Genomic DNA, 21,009 nt, shown 5'->3' on the forward strand with positions numbered 1-21,009 from the left:
GCAGCATGATGTAAGCTGGACTAAATTTTTTCATTACAGATTCATGTGTGTGTGTGTATGTGTGTGTGTGTGTGTGTGTGTGTGTGTGTGTGTGTCTGCATGCGTGTATGTGTGTATGTGGGTTTCCCTTCAGAATCTCAAAAGTCTGAAACCTCAAAATTCATATGGTCGAGACCATATGATCGAAGTTTCAGAATAGGGATCTGCATACAGCGCGGAATGGGAGATTTCACTTTTCCTCGCTGTAGTGTGATCTCGGAGTTGGTATATTTAAGTAGTGGGTGTGTGTGTGGGGTGTAGGGGGGCTTGCCCCCTGCAGAAACATTTAAATTGTTTTTTTTTTTTTGGATTTGTATTCCAAAACATTGAAAATATGGTCTTGATTATATGACATTAATATGGTCTTGATTATATGACATTTGATGTTTCGGAATTTCGAGATTCTGAAGTGAATCCGTATGTGGACATGACGTTACATATTTGTTTGCACATTTGTAGATTTTTGTACATATGTGTGTCTGTGTTTGCTCTTGTGTGCCCACATGCATGATCATGTGTTTTGAAGGATGGGACTTTGGAACAGAAAGATTTTTGAAAGGCATCGGTATACCATAAAAGTATCATGTTAACCTTAATAAAAGTCTCAGGTGTTACTTTCTTCATACCTGCCTTGTCCGCAGTCACTATAACACATGGGAATTCTGCACTACATATCCAAGGAATACACTCATGCTTGAATCATGATCCACAGCCTAGCTTGACCCAATCCATTTTACACACCACAGCTATTTCATACAGGATGCAGCAATCTATACAGGGAGCCATGCCTTCCTAATGCCCATGTCTGGCATAATGTTTTAGGCAAGATAAAGTGCTGCACATAGTTGTGGCTCACATGAACTATTTGGGGTCCTATGCTCTTCATATATGAACAGATGACATTGATCTTGTGCAGGAGTCTGGTGGCTGGCTACCTCATTGATCAGCCATATCTGTATGTTACTCCTGTTGAAAATTCTAACAGCAAAATGGTAATATTCCCAGAGAATGTTTGTGGAATGCTCTAGCTTATCCTGAAATGCCATATTAAAAAAGGATAGTTTATGTTTGGGAGGATATAACTTAACTGTTCCAGTGCGGGCATTCCTTGTGCATGACTACACGGTTAAAGTGGGTTCGATAATGGTATTCATTTCCTAATTACTACTAAATTATGAAACACACACACACACACACACACACACACACACACACACACACACACACACACACACACACACACACTGTTTGCATTTGCTACCTAGCTTTTACTTTCAGGTTACAAGCTTATCAGAATAGCCATTGTGATTCTTCTTACATTTTATTGACAGTTAACGTACAAGAACCTTTACTAAGAAAATGAAATTGACAACTAAAGTGACAAATGTAGTGTGTTGTCTAAGCTGCTATAGTTGGAAACAGTTGAAAACCGACAACATTTAAACAACAATTAAAAGTGTAAAGATACATCTAATGATGATATTAGTATTTTATTATAATAATTGAGGAAAAATAGAGTCTGAGAACTGTTTTCAGGTGCAGTATTTAAAATGAATTGTTTTGCTCTTCCATTCTTTTTATCCTTGAATATTAGTTTGCGTCAAGTCATTTATGTAGGTCTGAACCCAGGTTTGTTGCGGATCAACACAAATCTGTTTACCCCTCCGTGTAACAAGTCTGTAGAGAAAAAAATAAGGAAGCTCTTTAAGAATGATAAGATGAAAGAGGTACTCAACAGTACATAGGTTATTTAAGCACTAGGTAATTAGGCTAAGTGCTGCCCAGATAATGAAGCAATGACAGTTCCCATATGATGTGGAGTCTGAATAAAACTATTGTGATTATAAGATATTCTGCAGAAGGAGAACCAAAATAAGCAACCCTGCATTTTGCTTCATACTGGAGTGGACATATCTGTTTATGTAACTGGGTTACTACACAGGCGACAACATAAACAGTGAAACGGATAATGCCATGAATGAATGTAGCCGCTGGTGGGCTAGGATACAGAATATTACATGCTTTTGTGTACTTTGCCATATCTCTCTCTCTCTCTCTATATATATATATATATATATATATATATATATATATATATATATATATATATATACATACACACCCATCTATATGATATGTGTATGGACTATGCTGAGATATACACAGTGCTGCTCTGATTTGGTCACAAGACCAAAGCCCAAATGATCAAAAAACAGTGGAGAGACTACATCATATCATATCATATATCATAACATATCATATCCCACACCTTAACCACATGTCTGGGGTTATATAATGTTTGCAATGGTTTGTCCTTTCTTGTTATGTAAAATGCTAATTATTTTAGTTCTTAAATGTGTAGTATGCACTGACTGCATTGTTTCAATAATCTTATGGAAAAGCAAGAAGAACAATGAAAAATAAGCCATATTTTTCTTGGAAACAACATTTATCTGAAACAGAGGTAAAATTCAACTTAAACCGGATGCCATTTAACAAGGAAAAGAAAATATAGCTTCTCCTTTGATAAGCGGTGCAAACAAAAGTGATGGGATGCTCCATTAAAGTGCAAAGCATTAATTACAAAAAAAAAAAATAAACCAGCACTGAACTACAAATTGAAAGTATATATGTGTGTTGCGACTTATACTTGTGTGTGTTTGTATATGGGTATGTCTTGTGTTCATATGAGTCTGACTGAGTAGTGTATGCGTTAGTATAAATAGACATGCACATTCTGAGAGTGTGTGTGTGTGTGTGTGTGTGTGTGTGTGTGTGTGTGTGTGTGTGTGTACGTGTGTATGTGTACATTCCTGTGCTTTAGTATATTTAGTTGTGTACGTGTATGTGCATGTGTTGTAGTTCTGTGAGTTAGCACATATGCATGTTCCTCCATTAGAATATATAGGCATGTACATTTTGTGTGTATTTGTCTGCTCACTCTTGTGCTTTAGTGTGCTTAGGTGTGCATGTATATGAGCCTGTGTGTATATGTGCATGCCCACACTTTTGTGTGTACAGGAGAGTACATTGCGTGGGTGTTTGCACTGTGCTTATACACAACTGTATGTGTGTGCCCATGTGTGCCTGTGTGTATGTGTGTGTGTTTATGTACGTTTACATGTCCGTGTGTGTGTGTGTGTGTGTGTGTGTGTGTGTGTGTGTGTGTGTGTGTGTCTATGTCTGTGTTTATATGTGTAATTTCTGGCTTCGATCTCTATCATATCTCTATGTAATGATTTTGACTCATGTGCCTTATACAGTGACACATTCCTGTGTCATATAGGCTTCATTCCTGTAATAGTCTTGGGATTCTTCTGCTTGCAAAGAGTAGGTTTAAGAGGCTGACTATCTCTGTTCACCAGTGGTCTCTTGTCAAAGTGTGTGTTTCCTCATTTCATTTCATTGTATCATATTGCATGAGAAGAAGCACAAAAGATGATTTACTTTTCTAGCACAAGTGACTGGTGAACAGGGGCTTCATTTATATCAGTTAATGCACAATAAAGCAATGCAGCATGTGGTGTGCATTAAAGAGAAGCATGTAGCAATGTGAATTTGGAAACAATACACAATAATGTACACATGAAAGCACGGCACATAAAGCCATATGTAGTGATCTACCGTAGCATCCAGTTAACAAGCAATCATAACATGTAACAGGGTGTATGTACAGTATGGTAGTATATAACAAGCTGTACATTAAGGCTTAAGACTGAGCATTATGCAAACACTCTACGTTTTCATGAAACATTGTATGTCTTATACCAAACAGACAAACGTGAAAGGACAATGTTATCTTATTGCTCATAAAATTAGTGCAAAAAATATGACAGACATTTTTGCACAAAGCAATTGCATCTAAGTATGTTACTGCAAAAACATGGTAACTGCTTATATCAAGCTGTTCTACATATTAATTACAATACTTACATGACTGCTTTCAGGGAACATTTGGAGCTTGTTTGAAAATAACCAGTTACACGGTTCCTTGGGATATGATTGCTAGCATATGCGAAGCAGCAGTAGGATGGGTTAGGATTTATAGCTGCTGAAATAATAGAAAACACACAGTTAGTCGTTTCTGTCTGTCTTCATATATACATCTAGACACACAGTTCTTTCTTTTCTGTCTCTCAAAATATATATAAAAAAATAAATATATATATATACAGATATATATATATATATATATATATATATATATATATATATATACACACACACACACACACACACACACACACACACACACGTATGCATATACACACATATGCACACGTATAAAAAATGGCTTTGTTGAATACTCATTCATTTGACATATGAATCGTATTTTCTTATCAGTTCCCATTTCATTGTGAATAATGGGGAGTAGTAGTGTTTAAGAAGAGAAGGTGTCAGAAGTATCATTAAAAGTAGGTATGTTTGACTGTTAAATTGGCATAACATAGGGTACATGTGTGTGTATGCAAGGTTGTTTTGTGTGTATATGTGTGAAAGCAGGTATTAAAATGCGTGTGTTAGTTTGCATGTAAGTTAACTTTCTAGTGAGTAGAAGTCATGTGGTTTAGAATGAGACTGGCCTACAGCTGGGTTAAGGGAGTTTGTCCTTTTTCTTGTTTTTGAGAAATCTCCGGTAGTATTTATAATGTTGTGGGCATATTTGGGTTGCAGAGTGCTAGTTTAATTCTAGTATTTTTTTTATTTCATTAAGTGAATAAACAATACTGTGTCATGAGAGAGTTATTTTTGTTTAGCTGTCATCAATGAACTACTTTCTTGCAAGACAAATGAGAAAACATAAGCTGTATATACATGCAGTTTTACTATAATAAAACAAACCAAAAATGCACAGACATGCGTAGTGTAAAAGTCACATGACAGAAGAGCATATTTTGCAAGACAAACAAATATACCTTACAAAATCAGAATTATCGGTTTGTAACACAGTTAGTACTCTATGCCAGAGTTCAAGTAATCCCTCTACGGTAATAATAAGCACATCATTCTATTTATATATCTCAGACAGGCTACCAAAGGCAATAAATCGCTAACAACACAAACAAGGATCAGATGTATACACGAGTATGCTGAGATACATGTTCAGACACAAATACACGTGTGCAGTTATACAAGATCCTGCGCTAAGATTTTGATATTACACATGGAGATCTACAACACTTTATACCTGTGTTATTATGGTGGATCCTTCTGTAAATAGCTGTCAGAAGCACTGATTTACTCTTTTCTATAACCAATTGCAAGACCAAAAGCAGGCAGTTACAAAAATCACAGCAAAGGCAGAATGATTTCAGAGTCACAGCAATACTACACAGATCTGTGTATACAGAAACAATGTCTGCTTCTGCTGCGTAGTCCTTTTATAAGTTCATGGCATCCTCTACATTACCATATTACTGCTCTGTAATATTCTGCTTAAACTCAGACATGGTAAAGTAGTAAATGCATTATATAATGTTAGGAATTTGCTCAAATAGCTCACCATCACAGCATTAATATGTAGAGAATTTATTACTGAACAACTGAAAGTGGAAGTGTGTGCTTGGTAAGTTGAACTACTTCACCATTTGTATCTGCATTTCTGCAAGGGTGAGGTGATTGGAAAGTGTGTGTGTGTGTGTGTGTGTGTGTGTGTGCTGTATTCATAATCATTGTACAACTGTGATGTGGTAGAGGTATCCATGATGTTTGTAGATAAGGCATGATTCAAAGAGACCATTCACACTAATGCACAATACCTGTAAACAAATTAAGTATAATGAGATGTAAATGAGAAATTGTGTAAAGCAGCATATTCTGATGAAATGTTCTTGAGATTCGTAGTCCAACAGCCACACCATACACACATCTATTGCTAAAAATGTTGTGCCACCCTGATATCTACTTTGCAGTCCATGAACTTGCCCCCAGCTGTCCCTTCAGTACTTTAATTAGGTATGTACAAGCACTCAATGACAACAATTTCCCCATCATTTCCTTTTATAGTTTAACAATGTATACACAAGTACTTAAATGACACCATTTTCACAGCAGTCCCTTCAGTAGTTTAACCATAATTGTACAAGCAGTAAATGACACCATTTCTGGGAAAGATCCTTTCAGTATTTTAACTATGTATGCACAAGTACTTCATTGACACCAAAATGAATTATTTCCCCCAACAATTCCTTCAGAAGTTTGTACATTCTGCCAGTTATCCCTTCAGTAGTTTGTCCATGTATGTAAAAGCACTCACATGACACCAAAATGAATTATTCCCCCCAACAGTACTTTCATTAGTTTATCCATGTATGCACAAGCACTAAAATACAATAAAACAAACATTTCTTGCATTTAAGTCAATAATTGCACCTCCTTTTAAAAGTATGATAGTAAATATTCATTTTCCCCTTTCAGATAATTAATTGTTACCTAACTTCCATATTCCCCAGGTAAATTGGTGCTTACAAGCATTAAGTGCAGAGTCCTTTCTGTGTTTTGCATGCAAATGAGGCCCTTTTACATTTATCTCTATGAATTATAGTAATATGCAAATGTGTAATACACATTATCTTCATAATAACTCTTTCCATAATGATTATGCCTTAAGCATGTTATGCTTCTGCCATTAAGGAGGTGTGTTTATTAAAACACCTTCATATTTCCGTAGTCAGCATGAACATCCTCTGCTGACATTACCTGCATAAAGACGTAACTCTACTCTTCATGGATTTTCAGTACAAACTTAAGGAGAGAGGGCAAGACTATGAATAGTGCCTTATCTAGATGTGTTCACATCCCTATATGTATATCAGAGTTGTGTTTCGGAATAATGGGCTAGGTTTGATTACTGTAACCTGTCTTTTTCTTGTAATTGTTTATATGAAAAGAATATTGTAAAGAGTAATTGATAAAAATAAAAAATTCATGGACAATCCTTTGTTTCATCTAGTAAAATGCGTTTTTGCCAAGAATGCCAATGACAGGCAATTGATTGTGAGATGAGGAGTTTATTTTACAGATTTCTCAATTAATGTTTTAGATTATTATGCTATTAAGTAACAACTTTTGAGGCTAACATGTCTGGAATTTGGATATTTGAAATTAAAGACCCAAAAGATCTTGATGAAAAGCTCTTAAAAACATATTCAGTTGAAGACAAGTTTTTATTGTTATTTTATATGGTAATTTTTATTGAGGTTAAATTCTTAAAATTAAAATGATGTCTGAATAACCTTGTCCAACCTGGCAAAGCCTCCAAAGCTTATGCTAATGAGGTCATGCACAGCTCTTTTAACAAAAATGAAAGCTCGTTCCTAAATAGCCTTGGTTACTTTATGCTACCAGTTCTCATTCTTTCCTTGTTCCTTCTTCAGCCTCCATTTCAGACAGTAGTTTCTTATACTACTTTTTCCCCTTTGATTTCCTGCCATTGTTTCTCCTTGAAATGGTCTGCCTTTCTGATTCTAACACACTGCTTTGAAAACTTCCATTTAATGGAAAACTGGGGGAAGATAGACTCCATCACATGTTCCTGAAGGCCTAACACAGTTTCTTTTTCTGCATTCTTTCAAGATCTCTCTAACAAGTTTTACTTTTTTAGACCTCTGGAAATCTGCAGCCATTATTGTTCTACCAAAGGTGACCCAATCCTTCTTATCTAACATTCAACCAATTGGTTTACTACTTTCATCCATTTCTTTAAGGAGTATACCTCACCAATCTTTTGTGACTTGCTAGAGCTGTTGATAAAGAAAGAGAGACAGAGAGAGAGAGGAATGCTAATTAGACTTGCTTTATAGGTGAATTCTAGTTATATGGTTCTCAAGGCCATTGAGGAGTCTAACAGTTTTACAGTTAGCTTGGTGTACTGTCTGGTTAGGTGACTTGCTTAATGCCACACAGAAGGCAAATGGACTTTGAGGGAATCAAACCCTGGACTATAGAAAGCAGCTTACTACCAACTCATAGCCATGCTCCTCTCTGCTGACTGTCAGAAGATTAGTACTAACTGTGTTTACTTCACAGACTACTTGAATACTTTGACACATTTGCCTAAATTAGCTGGAAGATACAGTTTTCACTCCACTATTTACCACGTTTCTCTAACTACCTTAATGGGAATTATTTCTTAGGATTAGATGACAACTCCCTTTTTACCACATCTGTCCTGTAATTCTCCTCAAGGTGCATTTCTGGGATCTCTTCCCTGTAGCCCGTTTACAAATATGGTCACTCGTCACAAGCTAAGATTGTTTATTATTCTATATGCAGCTAATTTCTTACTGTTCATAACTGATCCTTCTGATACCAATCTGAAATTCAGTCTATGGAAACTATGGCCCAAACCACAGAATCCTATATAAACGCATTCTATGGACACTTCCAGGAAGGCATGGGTCATGCTATCCCAAACAAAACCAAGACCCAATCGTCCAAAGGCAGGCTTCCAGTCTGGTGGACCCCAGCCATAAATAAGTTATACAACAGAAGGAGGAAGCTACTACATGATAGAGCAAAATCCCTAAAAGGGAAGGTATCTCTGATCAGTACTAGCAAAAATTACGATCCCTCATAAAATCCTCCAAGACCAGCTTCGAGAGAAAAATTGCACAGGACACTAAAGACAATCACAAGGCTTTCTTTAGCTATGTTAGTAACCTGGGATGCAACTCCCAGATATGCTCAGAGTTGATTCTAAATGACAAAAAATACACTGAACCCACAGACATTGCCAACATCCTGGCAGACAGGTTCAGTGCAAACTTCTCCCCCACTTCCCCCCCAAAAGAGCAAATATCTATCCCAGCAGAGTGCAGCCTCCCTAACATCTCAGATGCTCAGGTGAAAGCTGCCCTCTCCAAAGCAAAAAACACTGCTTCAATGGGAATTGACGGTGTCCCGGGTTGCATCCTACATGAACTCCAAGAAGAACTAAACTCTCACTTAAAACTGCTGTACAATCTCAGCCTCACTACAGGATATGTACCCAAAGAATGGCATACAGCAACAGTGGTCCCACTCCACAAAGGTGGTGCCTCAATGGACCCTGGTAACTATCGCCCCATAAGCCTGACTAGCCTTATCTACAAGGCCATAGAGAGGATCATCATGGAACTCATAAACAAAGACATTGGGGACCTACAGACACTAGATCCTAGCCTCTTGAACCTGGTTGACTTTTTCAAAACAGTCACCAAGGCCATAGATGAAGGGAAGGTAGTCCACACAGCCTATCTGGACCTCGCAAAGGTATTTGACACAATACCTCACTCGGGCATCATACATAAGCTATCCAGCTTAAATATAAACCCCTGTGTCACAAGATGGGTTGCTAACTGGCTCAAAAACAGAACCCACAAAGTCAGAATTGCCGGAGCCATGTCAGACTCGAAACCGGTTACAAGTGGTGTCCCACAAGGCTCTGTCCTGGGACCTCTCTTGTTCGGCATATACTTCTCCGAGGTACAGGCCAACACGGGAGGACTATGGCTGACCAAGTTCGCAGATGACTGCAAACTGGGCACCATAATTGACTCTCCAGCTGACACGACCATCCTCCAAAAAGGTCTCACAGAGATGGATAACTGGTGCCAGAGCCATGGCCTAAAGCTAAATGCCAAAAAGTGTATAGTCATACCCTTTGGCAAAAACAAAGTGCCCACAAATTACCACATAGGTGGTAACCCATTAAGTACAGAAGAAGTAATTAGGGACCTGGGGACCCAAATTGATAGCAATCGCTCCTTTGACAACCACATTGCCAAATTGGTTAGAAAGACCTTCTACATAGCCCACCTTATCACGAAAGGATTCACATCTAGATAAAGTGAGGTAATAGTGCCCCTTTATTCATCCCTCATCAGGCCCATCATAGAATACAATGCCCCTTTTGGGATGTACCTTACCCGACACCTGCAGCAACTAGAAAGACCCCAAAAGTACCTCACAAAGAGAATCAAGGGAATCAAACAAATCCCATTTGCTGCCCGGTTAAAAAAACTCCAGCTCTACTCAGTTGCTTACTGCCTACTTCGAGGCGATCTATGCCTGACATACAAAGCTATGTCCAACCCAGAATTAATGGACATACTCCATCTCAGTAAATCTAAATCCCTTAGAACCACGCGCTCGAGGGACTTGAACCTCAGCACAGAAATAAATAGAACATGCTGGAGGGACAGATTCATAACCCAGAGGCTCCCTTCGCTCTGGAATAGAATTCCAGTCCATGTTAGGCAGAGCACCTCACTGACTCTCTTCAAGAGGAATCTTGATGAGTGGTTGGGAGATCGTAGGTTTACCCCGGGGATTACTTCTGTGTCACTATTAGACAGAGGCACAGTAAACTAACCTTAAAAAGGGCACAGCAAACTCAAATCAAGGGTGGCGAAAGCCAAACACACTCGGGCTAGGCTTATAAATGCCCCAGGCCAGATAGCCTAGTATGAACCTATGAACCTATAAAGCCAAGTGGCACTGTATCAGATTCGATAAATGTGATAAATGTTCTGTGGTCTAGATAAAAGACTGTCACTACCCTTCTGACCACCTCAGACACTACTGGAAATTATGTTTCCCTGTAGAAGCTTAGCATTCAAACTGATGCCAAGCCAATATTTGAATTCTAAGCCGAAAAAAAATCCAGAAATGGGACTTAACTGAGAAGTCACACAGCCTAGGGAAAATAATATGCCACATTCCCCTAAGTCTCTGTGATCCCAGAGTGGGAATAAATATGTGGCATGAGTGTGGCAGGGTAAACAGGTATATTTTCTATGCTTTAGTGATTCCATTGATTTAGTCTTCTCATTTCAGCCTCTTAACAGCTTGATGTTTGAACTTTTACCTTATCAAATAAATAAAGTAAAATAAAACTGGTTGAGACTGCCACACAGTTTTGATGTTTAGGAATTTAGCTCTTCTGTACTGTTTTTGTTGGGTCAGGTTGACAAAACTCTGCAAAAGCTATCAAATCTCTTTGTGGGCATCTTGCTGCATCAGTAACTTCCTGTATGTGAAACCAGTTCTGCAGTCTCAGCCTCAACGGCTAATTTAAACCCAACCACAGCATGTAGTTTGTGCAAATAGAATTAAGTAAATTAGCAAAAAACAAAACAATAAATACCAGAAAAAGTAACATACTGAAAACAAAAATAATATACATTTGCATGCAAATTAACAGAAAAGTTCAATAAAGTAATTTATACCAGGCTAGTACATAGAGGTTCAGCCTGACAGACTTCTTGAGTTTATTCCCTGTAGAGCACTGCTGAAAGCACTGCAGTAGCAAATTGCAATGTATGGGTTTGATAAGCAAAGATCCAAGCAGGCTCAGTCCTAGAAATACAAGCTTTTTGAATGACTGACTGGAGGACACAGGCAGGTCAATATGGAAGCAGCAGCTCTTTAAGGGTGGATTAAAGCACCTATACAAGGCAAAAAATACTAACACCAGCATTTTGAAAGCAGTATAATGTGTGGAATGGCAGTACGCAGTACATAGTTTCATACCAGTATGTGGGCAGCTAGTGCAGGTGCTGGAATGCTGGGGTAATGTGATAATAGGGTAGGATGCCTGTAAATAAACACCCATCAGAGGTCTGCACAACCTTCACGTGCTCATGCCCAGTGATATGCAGTCCCAGGTATAATTCACAGCAGTAATAATCTGGTGTATTTTGTAAAGGGTGCTTATCCTAGCCAATGGACATACTCTCCTCATTCTAACCACGGTATTTCTCTCTCATACATTTAAACTACAGAAAATGTTAGTATTTGAACATACACTTCAGCCTGTATACAGGGATCAAAAATGCAAATCATATGCATCATGCAGGAGTTGGGTGGCTGTCTGCCACTGAAAGGTTTTGGGTCTGTTTTGCTTATTTGTGGTGAGCAAACTCATTGACATAGGTCACTGGCCCACACTGCCCTGCTCTTTTCCATTTAAGTCTCTAGTGGGCACTCTGTTTTTCCCCCTCGTCATAACTTTCTCTGTCTCTCTCTTTCTCCGTTTCTGAGTGCAACCTACACTGCAGAAATAAAACCTTCTTGACTGTTGTCCCCAATATTTGACACATCATCCCATAGAACATCAGGTGCTGAACTCTTTTCCATGTCTTCTCTTCTCTTCTTCATCAAAGCTCTACCTGTCTAAGAGTTACATGGTACTCTTCTGCACTTACTGCACATAGGTGTTTAATACTGAATGACAACCTGGTACACTTTTAAGATGATTTAGTTTAATTAATTTAGGTTATTTTCTTATCAGAACAGTAAGCTGATATTGTGCTAAAATTCTATAGTACTGCTTACTGTGCTTCTTCTTTGTAAGACAATCTCTTGTCTTAAAATTGCTTTGCTATGTTTGTTTTCAAACTTATTTCATTAAGGTATTTATTTTATTTTTATTTGGCATGGATAATTACTGTTCACTTGTGGTCCAGCTTATGTATATGTTTATCAACAAAACAATTTATAAAGTAAACTAGAATACAAATACAGTGTTCATTAAAACTTTCAGCTTCCTTCTAGCATGTAATCACATTGTGACATCACAGCTATTCTTGCACCAAGAAATCATCACATGTCAATAGAATGTTAGGTTTTGAGGTATGAAAAATATTTCAGATAGTGGTAAATTCTACATGGGCTACAGAGATTTTTGTAGCAGTTTGATCAGAATGAAATAAAAGAAAAAGTTTGACCTTGATGCATGATAGTACAAAATGCTGTTTGCATAAATACTCCATTTTCTAAAGGATTAATTTATCATCAAATACTCTTAAAGCACTCATGAGTTCAGTCAGATTAAACAGTTCTTTAGCTTATCATTTATGTGAAAATTTGATATTATTAGTGCTTATATTTCGACAACTAGTAGTAGGGCAATGAAAAACGTATTCACTAAGAGAGCAGTGTGTATGCGCATATACACATATATAAGCATGCGCATATTATACATGTAAAGCACTCATGAGTTAATTTATACAGTTCTGTAGGTTATCATTTATGTGAAAGTTTGGTATTATTAATGGTTATATATTGACAATTAGTAGGGCAATTAAGAACATGCATTAATTGAAAGAGCATTTTATGTGTGTGTATGTGTGATGGGGGGGGGGGTGAGGGGTGGAAGATGGACTGGCAATCCATCTAGGAATTGTTCTTTGCTTTATAACCACTGCTTACTAGGAAAGACTCCTATTCTTTTGCAAACCTAAATAGGATAAAGTAGATATAATAAAATTAAAGCAGAAATGACTATCAAGGATGTAGCCCGGATTTTTTGAATTGCATACTATCTTCCAAATGCTAGTCCTCAACCCAAAACAAAATTAATTTAACAAAATGTACATCCTGAAGCCATGATTAAATATATGTCATTTTTAAATTCTCACACATTTAATTGCACAAACTAAATAAATAATTTTAAAATCCATGTGCTGTGATATACATAGCATAAGCCAAGATGAGAATTTAGTATAATAATAAATAAAGTTGTATGGCACATGAAGTCAAGATTCTATAGGGCTATATATACAAATCAGCAGAGCTGCTGCTGTTGGGTGTCACATTCGTATAACTAGCACAGATAACCTAGAATGTAGTTGCACTCAAATGCCACTTCTCTTTGTTAGAATTAACATCAGACCTATTTATTCAATGTACATAGAACTACCACACTGCATGTTCAACAAGACAACTCTACATACAACAGAAACTAGAATACAAAGTAACAAATACTTACCAGGTACAGACAAAGTGTGAGAACAGAATGTGACCAGCAGTATGGCTATACAAGCGAGCTGAATCATGGACATTTTTGGCGAATCAGTGTATTGTGATAAAGTACTTGACAGTAGCGTCTCTCTGAAGTCTCTAGATAATGTGTGATCTGTTCATATTTATAGGCTACAGGGTCTTGAATTTCCATTGTAAGCATACATTTGGGTATGTGGAGGTGTAGAGGGAATCCCCTCCCCTATTTGGTAGGGTTCAACCTAAATTAAAGAATCAGAATATCATAACATATGCAGTTTATTCTAATAACAGCTTTATGAAAAAAGTAATCTGGACTGTCCCAGAAAGCAGTGGTCTTCTTGATAACATGGGTTTGTTTGCACTAATAATAACAATTAATAAAAGGGAACTTCACATCTTCATAATATGGTAGAAAACAAGCATGATTCAGCTGAGCAAAGTGATAATAGTTTAAATATTTCATCTGGAGTTTCCCCAGTACTTTACTCAGCAATGCTTCTTTATTCTCTGTTTTTTATTTTATTTAATTTTTTATAACAGGAAACATATGTATTAAATTATCATGTATGACATAGGTAATCAAACATTTATATAAAAGAAAACAAAATATATTGTTATGATTTTAGTTGTAAAAATTAATCATCACAAACCATATTGACATGATTTCATTTGCAAACATTATACATCTCTTATAATCTATCCAGTCATTGTGAGTCAATAATTACATAACTCATTGAAATACTACCTTCTTTTAAACCTCATTCTTCTTCTGCACATATTGTGCTCACAGTTTCCATTTTTTTCTTGTGTAATTTGCTCCTACCCTTTTATAAAGATCCTAATTTCAGTTGTTTTATCTCTGTTAATATATTCACAACTTCTAGTAAAGTTGTTTTAGACTTAGATTTGCATTTTTATTTTATTTATTTTTTTATTTATTTTACATTTGTTGACCGGGCTAGTCTAGCTGGATATATGTCCATTTTCAGTAGAGGCCCGGGGAGAAAAGCTCCACACATAACATAAGCAAGACAGATAGACAAATTGTTAATAAAGACTTACACATAAAAATATACATTTAAATCAACTAGTAATCAAAAATCAGCATACATTAAAGGAACTCAAATATTTAAACTCATACACAATGTTCTGTCGAATTCAAAGCAAGTTTACCTAAAACATATGGTTATGCAGTAAGGCAACAGCCATGTAGATTACAATAAAAGCTCGAAGGGAAGAGAAGTAGAAGGAGTATGAAGGAAAGAAAAGAAATGGCACAAGGCCAGAGTCATAAGTAAGAGAGGAGAAGAAAAAAGACAGTCAAGACGAGGTGGGAGAGATAGTAGACGTAGGTCAGAGCATAAGAGGACAGCAGGGAAGGGAAGCAGGGTAGACGTTTTCTAGTAACTGCTTTTTTTGCAGCCACCACAATTAGACTCAGCAAGGCCTTATTATGTATAGATAATTCTGATTCTGTGTCGTAGCTAAAAAAAAAATCATGTCCTTAGTTACATCAATTTGCTCACCCAGTATCACCCAGAGCAGTCTGCAGATAATCTTTGAAGTCTGCCAACTCATTATGCTCCCCAAAATATTTTCCCAATTACCCTCTTTCTTCCTCATCACACCTCTAACATTTGCTGTCTACCTGAGGAAAAATTCTTTGGAGTCTACTTGGGGTATAAAAATACCTATGTAAACACTTCCAAGCAAAGATCCTAAATCTTCTAGACTTTGTTGCATATTTAGGAGACATACATACATACATACATATATCCCCCATTCTTTCATTGTGAATTGCTTAGCCAGTCTCTTCCCAATCCTTTCTAACCTCTTGTAATTGATTCTTATAGTTATCATGCAATATTTACTATGCTCCAATAATTATTCCTTTTTTAACAGCAGCTTCTGTTCTAGATTCTACTAAAAACTCTACCAATATTGGTCTTTCACTTAACACCCCCCATTTCTTTCTCTTTGCCTATACTCTGACATCAATCCTTGATAGGGAAGGCAACCTTTAGCCTACAGTCCAAATAAATTCTTGGCTTCTTTCCATTCTGTTACCTTTCCCTCTCTATTTGTTCTCAACATTTACACGAACTTCAGAACGAACTGGCTCCCCACTTAAGCACCATGTTCAATAATAGCCTCGCATCAGGCTTTGTGCCCACTGAATGGTGCACAGCAACAGTTATCCCACTCCACAAAGGGGAAGCCACCACTGATCCCGGGAACTATCGACCTATTAGCCTGAAAAGCCTGGTCTGCAAGGCCATGGAACGTATCATCATCAAACTCATAAACAAAGACATTGGTAACCTCCAAACTCTGGATCCCACCCAGTTCGGGTTTGTGAAAGGCAGATCATGCCTCCTGAACCTGATCAACTTCTTTGAGGCAGTCACCAAAGCTGTAGATGAGGGTAAGGTGGTTCACACAGCCTATCTTGACCTCGCCAAGGCTTTCAACACCATCCCCCATTCTGGAATTATAGCTAAACTCACTAAACTAGGTATAAATCCCTACGTCACAAGATGGGTTGCCAACTGGCTCACTGACAGAACCCACACTGTAAAAGTTGCAGACTCCAAATCTGACCTCAAAGCAGTGACAAGTGGAGTACCACAGGGTTCCGTCCTGGGACCTCTCCTGTTTGGTATCTACTTCTCTGAAGTACAGACTAACACAGAAGGCCTCTGGCTGATGAAGTTCGCAGATGACTGCAAACTAGGAGCTATGGTCAAGTCCCCAAATGATGTGGACATCCTACAGAAGGGCCTCGCTGAGACAGATGCCTGGTGTCAGAGCCATGGCCTCAAGCTCAATGCCAAAACATGCAGTGTCATCCCCTTAGGTAAAATCTCTGTACCCATGAACTACCACATAGGCAGCAATCTACTTAACACCGAATGTGTGATAAGAGACCTTGGGACCCAGGTGGACAGTAGTCTCTCCTTTGATAGTCCAATCACCACAGTAGTCAGGAAGTCCTTCTACGTAGCACACCTCATCATAAAAGGGTTCTCATCCAGGAAAGAAGAGGTCATTGTTCCCCTCTACTTGACACTCATTAGACCCATTATAGAGTACAATGCCCCTTTTGGAATGTACCTCACAAAACATCTGCAGCAGCATCTTTCTTTGGATCGATTTGGGTTGAACAGTGACTCTCTTTTCTCTTGGGAGCTAGTTTTTTACTATTCCATTGTTTCATTATTCAACTATTATATGTGTTAAAATAATATGCTATTCAGGTTTTGGGGTCGGCCTTGTTGCATTATATATATTTATTATATTTTTCTACTTTGTTGAATGTTTATAGGGACTGTCATTTTGCCTACAAGAGTTTATACAGACAATATAACTGGGGCAATACATACTGTTTATTGGTTGATCAAGCATTGACACTATTTGTGGGTCCACCATATAAATATGGTCATTGTATCTGAGTATGGTTGTTTCATTTAGTGAACATTTTGGACTGCATCTATTGGTTCAATTTGGTGTTCACCTAATTCTGATTATGATGATACTCAGCATTGTGGTTTTTGTAAGGGAAGTTTCATTATTCCCACATTACCACAGGGGCTAGCTATTGTTTCACTGCTATTTATGGAGAGGTATCCCCTATTTTTTGGTCTTTAGGACATTACATGTGTTAGGGTTGATATTTTACCTCATTCAACATTCCACCTATATGGTGGTTTTGGTCTGTGTTGTAATTTTTACCCATTGTGATACGCAGCATTGTGATTTTTATGTTTTATTCAGGTTACAAGGGCTAGTCATTGTATCATTGGGGCTTATAGTGATCAGGCTCTCAATTTTTTTGGGTCTATTTATGCCTGAAACAATATATACACTAATGAAAACAATTTGAACACTCTTATATCATGTGGAATTGACAGAATACAAATATTATGTTGGACCTATTTTTTGTGTCTAAGATATATATACTTATTTCTCTAAACGGTTGGCCTTTGATTGGGGATTTTTGTCTCATCACTGTTGTGGGCATAGCTGACTAGTCCGTTAGTACTGTTTACTATTATTATTTTTTACATATTTTTTTTATATTTTTTTTTTTGCAACATGGCTTTGACTCCACTTATGAAAGGCTTGGCCTCTGACATGAATGATTTGGCCATTTTTGGTTTAGGTTTATCTGATATGGATAATCAATCTACGGGGGTGATCCAGGACCCGGACAAACAATATGCAACTATGTTTTTTAAGTTGGGTAAAAGCATGAAGGGTCTTCAAACCAATGTTTGGCATTTACGCCTGTTCAAGGCTTATCAACTTAAAAAGATCACACCATGAGGTTTGAGGGTGAAGGTACAGCCCTTGATACATAATATTGATGAACAGTTAACTGATGAGTGGACGCAGATTCAACAATCTGCATCCTTGGGCTTTGTGGATGCATTAGCTGGCTTTTATGAACAAGCTGTCAAACAAGGGATTTAGGAGGTGGAAACACTTTGCATGGAGGTTAATAAATTTGAGTTAAGTGGGTCTTTTACCTCTCGGGTTAATCAGTTAAAAACAGAATTACTCAAGATAGAACAGGTATTAAAGGATAAATAATTGAAAAAGTTCCAAAGGGACATAGGGGACTATGAAAGAGGCAAACCATTTGATATTCTTAGGAATGTCACGTTTAGGCTTCTGAATAGTAAACCTTTAGCCCCCAAGAGAAAAAGACCCAAATCTGTTTTGAAGTGAAGCTCTGATTCATTGAGTTACACATCAGGGGATGAGACTTCCTCTAATACTGAAGGGGAGGGTAACCACACAGATGCCTCACCTGATCCCAAAAGAAGTAGTTTGTCACACCCTTTTGGTTCAGGTACAGACAAGGGGGGAGGAAGCACAAGAAATGCCAAACCGGTGGAGGGTTTGGAGGGTCTGCTACAACTGATGATAGAACATTAGGTGACTTTATGAATGTACACAACATTTCCTCTGTACACCTCTCCGAATAACAAATTAAAGTTTTAACCAAAGGCCTTAATTTTGTCCCTGGCTTTTTTGTTCCAGAATATAATCTAGCAGAGGATGTGGTCAGTTTCTGTCGTTTACTTAATCTCAGATTGTTTTTTGAAAAAGAGGTCATTGTTCCCCTCTACCCGTCACTCATTAGACCCATTATAGAGTACAACTCCCCTTTTGGAATGTACCTCACAAGACATCTGCAGCAGCTGGAAAGGCCACAGAAGTACCTCACAAAGAGGATTACTGGCCTCAAACAAATGCCCTACACTGACCATCTCAAAAAACTCCAGCTTTACTCCATAGCATATCGCCTACTCCGAGGTGATCTCTGCCTAACATATAAAGCTATGCCAAACCCAGAGCTGCTGGACATGCTACACCTAAAGAAATCCTAATCCCTCTGAGCTACATGCTCTAGGGACCTAAACCTTGTCACCACAATAAACAGGACATGCTGGAGGGATAAATTCCTGTCCCAGAGACTTCCTATACTCTGGAACAAGTTACCCATCTATGTCAAGCAAAGTTCTTCATTAGCACTCTTCAAGAAAAATCTTGATGAGTGGATGGGAAATAGGAAATGCACCCCGGGGATCACTTATGTGTCTCTGCTGGACAGTGGCACAGGAAAATAACATTCTTGGGTGGCGTAAGCTATGGAACCTTGCTGGTTAGGCTCACATAGGCCCTTGGGCCAATAGCCTAGTACCTACCTGTGAACCTATACCATCCAGGAAGTTCCAGAGTTTAGATTAAAAAAAAATCTACTTTTACTCCACCTATGTCACATGTAGTATCCATTTTTCAGGCCAATGTCTTAAAGGATTTACATAGTAACCTCAGGGATTTTCAGGAATCCTATAACAATCTTTCCAAGGAGGAGGCACAATGCATAGAGGATCGTAAAAATAACAAGGAAATTGTCATTGTACAAGCAGACAAGGGTGGTGCGATAGTGATTCAAGATTGGGTCAATTACAATGAAGAAGCATTAAGACAACTGGGTGATAACAAGTATTATATGGCTATGCCATTGGCTCCAACCAGTTATTTTAAGACCAAAATTGACTCTTTTTTGACACAAGCCAAGGAAGAGGGTATCATTACTGAGTCTGTTAGACACCAGTTGCTAGTTTCATCCCCGAGTAAACAGTACTTTTAATTACTACTTAAAATACATAAGGATGCTAGATGTCTCCCTGGAAGACCAATAGTATCAAGGCAGGGATCCATCACTGAACCACTTTCTGAATATTTAACACATTGTTTTAAACCACTACTATCTATGGTACGGGCCAGAATTCAGGATACAACTCAGTTTTTGGATATCGTATCTGACATGCAATTGGAGCCTCATTGGCTGATGTGTACCTTGGATGTAACCTCTCTCTTTACAAACATTCCCCACTGGGCAAGTTTGCAGGCTTTGGATTTTTGGTTGGGAAGATCTGGTTTATACCAACCAGGCTTTAATACTTTTTTAGTATGCCTGGCTGAATATGTCCTTACGAGTAATGTATTCTACTTCCAGGACCAATGTTTTTGGCAGGTCAAAGGTACAGCAATGGGTGCCTCTTTTGCATCCATTTATGCTGACCTATTTATGGCCTACATTGAGGAGGTTATCATTTATGACTCTAGTCACAATTTATATATTGATGAATTAGATATTTGGAGGCGATATCTGGATGATTGTTGGGTGGTGTGGAAGTCGGATGAAACATACTTGCATGAGTTTATTGGCTATCTCAATGATAATTGTTTTCCTTGACATTGAGGTTAGCAGGAATCCTGATGATACCTTAGCCACATGGGTTTTCAGGAAATTCCTTCAGTATAACTCGCTTTTGCATGCAACTAGCTTCCACCCCCGACATATCATCAGGAATATCCCCAAATCATAATTCCTCAGAATTTAAAGGATTTGTTCAAGCCAGCAAACATTTGAAGATACTAGGGATGATTTGATACATCGTTTTCATGAGAGAGGTTACCCTTCTGGTACAATTAACACTGCTTGTCATTGGGCTTCCACTCTAGACAGAATTAAATTGTTACAATACAAGGACAAACCAAGAGATCTTTCCAATCCTTTGGTTCGTCTGGTGACCACATATGGATGTAACACATGGGGGTTTATGAATATAATCAACATTGGAACATTCTTATGGCCGAGAAGAGATTACACCCTTTTCTGAGTGA

General features: G+C 37.9%; 1 protein-coding gene across 2 annotated transcripts; it reads right to left on the reverse strand.

Annotated features, from left to right (window-relative positions):
* Positions 1–295: 295 nt before the first annotated feature.
* LOC122797276 (C-C motif chemokine 4-like) lies at positions 296–13,956 on the reverse strand. 2 transcript variants are annotated; one of them, XM_044066117.1, is made up of 3 exons: positions 13,793–13,956; positions 3,973–4,087; positions 296–1,716 (listed from the first exon to the last, which is right to left on the reverse strand). In XM_044066117.1, exons 1-3 carry the CDS (start codon positions 13,863–13,865, stop codon positions 1,617–1,619), a joined length of 288 nt encoding a protein of 95 aa, XP_043922052.1. In that variant the 5' UTR covers positions 13,866–13,956; the 3' UTR covers positions 296–1,616. The 2 variants fall into 2 exon arrangements, with proteins under 2 accessions (XP_043922052.1, XP_043922051.1); XM_044066116.1 differs by having other exon boundaries at positions 3,973–4,090; positions 13,793–13,947.
* Between the last annotated feature and the right edge of the window lie 7,053 nt (positions 13,957–21,009).

This window comes from Protopterus annectens, chromosome 3.part0 (assembly GCF_019279795.1).
Source record: "Protopterus annectens isolate FY-2018-M chromosome 3.part0, PAN1.0, whole genome shotgun sequence".
Classification (NCBI taxonomy): Eukaryota; Metazoa; Chordata; order Ceratodontiformes; family Protopteridae; genus Protopterus; species Protopterus annectens.